The sequence below is a fragment of the Lucilia cuprina genome, chromosome 5 (genome assembly GCF_022045245.1).
Source record: "Lucilia cuprina isolate Lc7/37 chromosome 5, ASM2204524v1, whole genome shotgun sequence".
Taxonomy (NCBI): domain Eukaryota; kingdom Metazoa; phylum Arthropoda; class Insecta; order Diptera; family Calliphoridae; genus Lucilia; species Lucilia cuprina.
The window spans coordinates 62,180,802-62,188,394 of record NC_060953.1 but is presented as its reverse complement, the minus strand read 5'-3'; the positions used below and the strand labels follow the sequence as shown (position 1 = coordinate 62,188,394).

The 7,593-nt window shown below is 31.1% G+C and overlaps 1 protein-coding gene across 2 annotated transcripts in view; it reads left to right on the top strand.

The window, feature by feature from the left end:
- The first annotated feature begins 2,547 nt into the window (after positions 1-2,547).
- Positions 2,548-7,593, top strand: part of LOC111675127 — a 35,467-nt gene continuing 30,421 nt past the window's right edge. For both annotated transcript variants that reach the window (XM_046953201.1, XM_046953200.1), the window contains exons 1-2: positions 2,548-3,206; positions 6,101-7,045. In XM_046953201.1, coding sequence (XP_046809157.1) covers positions 2,820-3,206; positions 6,101-7,045 — 1,332 coding nt within the window. In that variant the 5' untranslated portion in view covers positions 2,548-2,819. The remainder of the gene's footprint in view (positions 3,207-6,100; positions 7,046-7,593) is intronic.

Below are 7,593 nucleotides of genomic sequence, written 5' to 3'. Positions count from 1 at the left end.
CTAGTCTATAGTCTAGTCTATAGTCTAGTCTATAGTCTAGTCTATAGTCTAGTCTATAGTCTAGTCTATAGTCTAGTCTATAGTCTAGTCTATAGTCAGTCTATAGTCAGTCTATAGTCAGTCTATAGTCTACTCTAAAGTCTACTCTATAGTCTAGTCTGTGGTCTAGACTAGTCTGAAGTCTAGTCTATAGTCTAGTGTATTGTCTAGTCTATAGTTTAGTCTATAGTCTTGTCTATAGTCTAGTACATAGCTTAGTCTTTGATATATAGTTTTTTTTTTGGTATATTCTATAGTCTATGAATTGAATAATTATGCCATTCAATTCATTTAAACTAACCTAATAGGAATGGTTTCTAACAATATGTTACTAATTAATAATTCCTTAAGCAAGCAAAATAAATACAGTTACTTATTATGAGTATATGTCATCCAAAGTATTTGGCCAAGAAAAGTCTTTAGAAAATATACGATAGAAAAAGTGTTAAGACTGCATATTTGTAAGATTAATTTTTGACAAGGCAAACCAAACAATAGTATAACTAATGAATTCTTTATGTCTAATGGATTTTCGCCAAGTGTAATAGAACTTTGCCTTGTGGTTAATAAATACATACATATCTCAGCAATGAATTCGCATGCAATGAATACATAACTCAAGTCTAACTAAAAACTATCATATGAATAAAATAGTTCTATATTAACTGTATTTTTTGTTCATTTTTTTTTTGTATTTATGCGATACATAACAGAGAAAAAGACATGCCAAATAAAAGTTCACATCATAATGTACAAAGTGTGTTATAAAAATGTCAGAAAAGTCATTCGTCTTTCTTTTATGAGATAAAATAAGAAAACAAAGTTTAGAAAAAAAAGAATAACACTAAAATTCAACTTTAAATGTTAAGAATTTTTATGTTGGTTTTGAGTTCGTTTTTTATTATTTCGCTGTTATTCTTATAGCTCCTCAATGACTATGCAGGCCTTTAGATTTTTATTTTTGTTTTTTACTTAACATGGTTCATATTTAAATTCAATTTCGTGCCAAACTCAAAAAAAAAGACCAAAGTATTTATACCGCCACACAGTGATTTGTAGAGAACTGTATCTATAGCCGTCATTAAAGTTCCTAGCGAGCGAGGTGCCACGAAAACATACAAAGACGCTTTTAAAAGTCGCATGTCTCAGAAATTGCGACAGCTAGGCTTTTTAAATTTTGTCATGGGGAGATAGACAGTCTAGCTATTTCTGTTTCCGGTGCAACTATATTGTTATTATGATTATTTAGGGCAAAAAGTGGGCGGACTAGAAAAGGGGGTGTGGCATCTCCTATAAGTATTAAATACGAAAATTCATTAATCTGCGAAACTATTGGAGTTAGAATCTTAACAATTTACACATTCATGTGATTGTTAAGCAGCTAAATAGACGGTCTTTTATAAGCAGGCTTGGCACCTAAATCTGAGAAACTATTAGAGCTAAAATTTTGAAAGAAAACAACTATTACATCCATGTGAACATTTGTGCAAAAAATAAAAATTCGATTATGTGAAAAATTATTGGAATTTTTGGACGAAGAACATAAACATCCATGTAAATATTAGAGGGTTAAAATTTTGACTTCCATTAGAGGGTTTGATACATATAAAATATATATAAAAATTCTCATTTCGGGAAAACTATTAAGGTTGCAAAGCTGGTGTAATAAAAAAGTACAACATTAATCTAAAATCTAGACTTTGCAAAATTCACATCTTATGATGGTAAGTAAATACCATCAGGCATAGCCGAATACAACATTCTTACTTTTTTAACTATACTATGGTTAAAGGTTTATCAGATTCGGCCGATCTAAATATTAAACTATTCAATATTTTTTAAAAGACATCAAATTGAAAAACCTTACTATAATCCAAAAAATCAACAAAATCTTCTCTTAGAACTACTGTGCTTTACTCTTACCTAGAACCAGTTAAAATCCTTTGACTGACATTTATGTCAGATCAAGAATACAGGTTGTTTTAGCAAACGCCAAAAAAAGAGGGGGGCCTAAACCAAACTACTACAAATCAAAGAAGCCCTAAGCCACACTACAAAACACATACAAATGATGAGTGTTAAAATGATTCTAGATTTGTTGCAGTCATTATTGCGATTTTTTATAGTATTCTTGCTATCGCGCAACATGATTTGTAGTGGTGCACTTCACACTCGATGTCTAAAAATTTAGTATGTTTTGATAACACCTCTAGGCCGTAAAGATGATAGGAAACTGACATTAAGGATATTTGTAGAATAAAGTTTTTTTTTGTGTAAACTCTTTTTCCATATCTATGTTGTATGTTTTAATATGGCCCAAAGATTTGTGGGAAATAATTTTATGACCTATAAATAATAATGATTTAGTTGTAAACGAAAAAGATACAACAAATATTTTAAAATCAAGATACAATTTTTATGTATGTTTTTAACAACTACTATTATTAAATTATTTTAATTGTACTTTTTGTGTATTCATGTATTTAAAAAAATAACATTTTTCTCTTCATAGTTGTGTGCAGAGTAGCAATCATTTAAATGGTAAGACGACAATATCAAATGCAGCTCAAAGATCACAACCAACAATAATAGCAACAGCATCTGTCGCAACCACAGCCCCAGCATCAGCAACAATACAACAGCAATCAAATCAATTAACAACATCACAATATGCAGCAACAACAGCAAATACACAATTGTCAACGAAAACAACGGTGACAACATCTACAAAAGCAACATGTACCTCCTTAAATGACAACTACAACTGCAGCAGCATCAGTATGCAACTAAAACAACAAACTGAACATTTACAATCACAACAACAGCAGCAGCAACAACAACAAGTAACATTTACAATTTTAATTGCCATCGAAAAATCGCAACACCTGTGCGTAATCGATTTAATTAGCCAAAGTTTAAAACTCCTAACACGGCATATTGCGTATTGTGAATTACTTGCCATTTGTCTCGATACCAATTTACTGCCAACGTCAAATAAAAATGTAAAAGCTGATGGCGATGTTGTCACCAGCAGCTCCTCTGCCACCACCACCAGCACTACCACCAGCACATCTATCACCTCTGACAGTAGCAGCACTGAACTTACAGCTGAAAATCCAAAAGTCTTAACTACCGATACAAATGGCAATCACTGCAGCAGTAATAAGGTATGTTCCCATCAGAATTTCCAACAAAATTTAACGTCATTGAACTAGTTCTTTTCATAACTTTAGTTTCGTTTTCATTTTAATTCATTTTTTTAATATTTTTAAGACACGATTTCGATTTTAAACTCGATATGATAAATGACACTTATGTAACTTATTTCAAGTGAAAAATTACTTTAAAAAAAGAAAAAAAAACGTAAATATTTCAATTGATCGCATGATCAACAGATTGGCTTTTTAGAGATCATGACAAAATGTTTAACACCGTTAAAATTGTTGTGCATTTTATTTCTAAATATTTAGGTTTTTTTGTTATATGGTTTGTTTTGTGACCTTATTGTGAAAACATGGCTACAAAAGGTTAACAACAATTAGAAGACAATTTCGTTGTTGTTAACAATTTTTTTTATTGTTTGTTTTAAACCGACAACAGTATTTAACTCTGGTAATTTAAGGTTTAAAGTGATGTGTGTAATTTTCAACGAAATTTGACACCGGACCCACCTTGGCAACATTTGCAGTTATTTGTAATAAACGGTATTTGTCACAAAAAAGGGCGTTACGACCTAATTTCTTTGTCCAAGACTGTATGATTAAGATTTACTTAGATGGAAATATTTATTTTCAAGATTGTTAATTGTGTTCACATAATTATTTTGGACAATTAGAGGCGTTTTAGGTTGTTAAAGGAATTTTGGTGAATGACTCAACTTTTATAAGCAACTAGCGATAACCAGTGTGATTTGCTACCCTAAAAATAATATGAATAAAAACCCACTTTACGATTTTATAAGATTCTAAAATCTAGATGTAATGATTGTCCAGTTATACATACGTATTGTATTTACTTCATATGAGAGATTCCACGTTAACTTTTGCAAATTCTATACGTCAATTTGGATTTGGATATAACCTATATAGAATTTGAATAATACAAGTATTTTTGGGGCCATTTCTAGCTCTAATAGTTTCCTATTTATTCAAATTTATACGGAAGTTCTTAGTGCAAAATTTGAGGTTTCTAATGGTAATAGTGTTCCAGACATAAATTTGTTTATATTTAATTCATTTGGGAGGAACCACGCCCCCTATTGCTAGTCCGCCAATATAACACCCAAATGTTATCATGGATGTCAAATCTATTCATGCAGATATACAAATATTTTTGCCTTTAATTCATCTGGGAGGTGCCATGCCCAAAAATTGCTAAGCCTGCCAAATTGCTCATTTGGATTTTAGTGTTGTCCGTGCAATATTAGAGATTACTAACTATGATAGTTTTTCACAAATATAAACTTTTGTATTAAATTCATGGGGGTGTTGCCACGCCCCCTATTTTTTGTCTTAAACAATCTCAATGATAATTAAGTAACTTCATTAGGATTAAAACCATTTAGGAGTGACAGAAATCAAAGACTTTATAGATCTTTGATAACTCCTATGACGATTTTACTATTTTGTCTATAACTCTTATATCTCTAGATTATATTATAATGTAGGAATCGGGCCAAGTATCAGGTCCAATCACATATAAGGGGCACCGGTGTCCCAAGATTTTTTTTATGTTTTCTCGATTTAAAACGTTATTTTGAGTTATTTCCAAAGAAAAATACGTTATTTTAAGAATTTGATATCACTGCATGCTAAAAAGGATGATATCCTTCGACAATCTTCGAAAACACTTTATCAATTTTTCATCAAAATGCTGTGCTTTTGTCAAAATAAAGTGTATGGTCATATCCTTAAGTCCAGTGGTTTAGTTTTGTACGTGAAAATTACTATTTGATTTTGCAAATGAGCAATATCCGCCCACTGTTTCGTATAGCCCCCAATGTAAAAAAGTGGCTCCGGAATACGGCGCTAAACTGAAATAAATTTTATGAGGATCGGTTTATAAATGACCGTACTTCCATATAATCTCTACGACATAAAATCAGATTATTATATTCAAAATTAACTAAATTCGTTGCTCATTTTGTTTTCTAATGTTCAGTAATCTATTTTAATCCTATAGCTTGTCTTTTGTCGAATATAATATGAAGATAAATAAGAGAACCTAAAAATAATCGAAATCAAAATTATTATGATCTAAATTAAACAAAATGGCCAAAACCACCAGAGAAAATTTTACAATAGTAAATAAGTTTAAATCTTTAAGAATAGAAGCCGATTTTGAAGAGATGCCTTTGCTTTGGGATATCAAGACTAACATTGCGTCCACTTAGGCCTAAGGGTCGGTAATTTTACGTATTTAGCGCAAAATTTAAGTTTTTAAGAAACATTTCAGATTTGAATAACACAAAAAAGATCATTATATCACGTGATTCGGTCTCAGATTTTTATCCTTATATATGAGATAAATAATTTTTTTTTTCTTCAAATTTTTGTAGAAAAATAATAATAGACATAGACATTATAACCATAAATCGAAAAAGAATCTTTTAATTATACACAATCACTTTTTTAACTAACTCAATTTCTTGAGTGTACAAAACTAGTTTAAAACTAAATAGTTATCTAATGAAAACCAAAATTATAAAAGAACATAAAATAAGTTGTCATTAAATAAATCTTTATAGTCTCACGGTAAATTTACACAATTCAAACCATTAAAATAGTTTTAAACTATTTAGGGTGCCTTTTATAAAACTTATTTTTTATATTACAAAACTTTAGTTAACGCCACACGCCTCTAAAACACAGAAAACCTCAATTAACCTGCAATTTAATGTAAACAAAAAAAAAAAAATAACCAGAACAGAATCCGTAGAAACTGAAGAAATAAACAAATAAATGAAAATAACAAAATAAATCAATTGCCATAATCGTTGTTTTTAACCAATTTATTTTTCCATTTTAAAATGTATTTTTTTCTCTTGTCGTTTTCGTTGCAGAAATCTCCAACACATTCGATCAAATTCATTAGTATTGATGAAGTCACGACAAGTGTTGCACCATCTCAGACACCTAGTGGACGTCTATGTGGTTTACATCATCATGACGCACGGAAGTGGCGTGATTTTTTCATGCAATATGAACCATTTTATAATCAGTGTACGGGTGCAGCACATCGTTTGGTTGCGGCTTTAAATGACATACGCTATGCTGACCTACAAGGTTTGCCAACTAGGCGTCAGTTGTATGCTCAACATAGAGCTTTAAGTCGTGCTCTCATGGATTCTGAATTGCATAATTTGCGCAAACGTAGCACAGCCACCATGATACGTTTACAGGAACTGGCGAAAAGTATTAACAGTCACATTAATAGTAGTAATGGTGGTTACAGTGGCAGTTTAAAAAGCACTACAACTACTGGTAGCAGTATATATAATCGTAGCAAGATCATGGGTAGCGGTAGCAGCAGTTATAGCTTTAATTACCAAAGCAACCAAAATCAAAGTCAGATTAGTCACAATATTTCAACAATAGCAACCAAATCATCATCATCATCCACAACATCAGTATCATCAAAACAAGCAGCAGCAACAGCAACATTTTTACAAACCCCATTTACCAACACAACAAATCCCATCATTAAGTCATCCATTTATTCATCCAACTTACAAACTTCTACCACCACAGCTAGTCGTGTAAGCGCCAATTATACCAGCAACAGCAACAACTTTATCTACAACAACAATAATAATAACAATGTTACACCAACAACAACATCAACGACCACTGGTAACATTGATGTTGCAATTAGACTACAGAAGGTAACATTACTATTCAATGAAATTGATCGTGCCGCCAAGCGTCTGGAACAACTCACCGAACAACGTCGCGAACATTTACGCGAATTAACACGCCAACGTGCTCTTGAAGATGAAATTAATGAGGTAAGTCATTGGTCGTCAACATTATTTATGTTTTTGTTTTGCTTTTCTATTTCTGATTTTTTTTTCTCGGCTCCAACACCATTTGATTTGTTGATCATTTTCCATCTACTAATTTATCTTGTGGAAATCGATATGATCATTTATTTTTTAAATATTATATTTTTTGTTTTGATTTCTTGGAAAACCTCCATTTATTGTTTAGATTTGAAAAGAATTATTGTTGTTGCTCTGCGAGTGATAAATGAATATCTGCCGTTTAGTTTAGGTTTTAAAATTGACTTTGGTTTGCAAAACAATTTTGGGACATTAATAATTAAATTAAAAGAGATTAATAAATTGATAAGTTAGACAAATTATTTTGGACATCAAGGTCGTCTAATTCAACAAAACCATATTCACTTTCAAAGATGTCTACTCTTAGTAAGATTAGTCTAATCTAATCTAGTCTAGTCTATAGTATAGTCTAGTCTATAGTCTAGTCTATAGTCTAGTCTATAGTCTAGTCTATAGTCTAGTCTATAGTCTAGTCTATAGTCTAGTCTATAGTC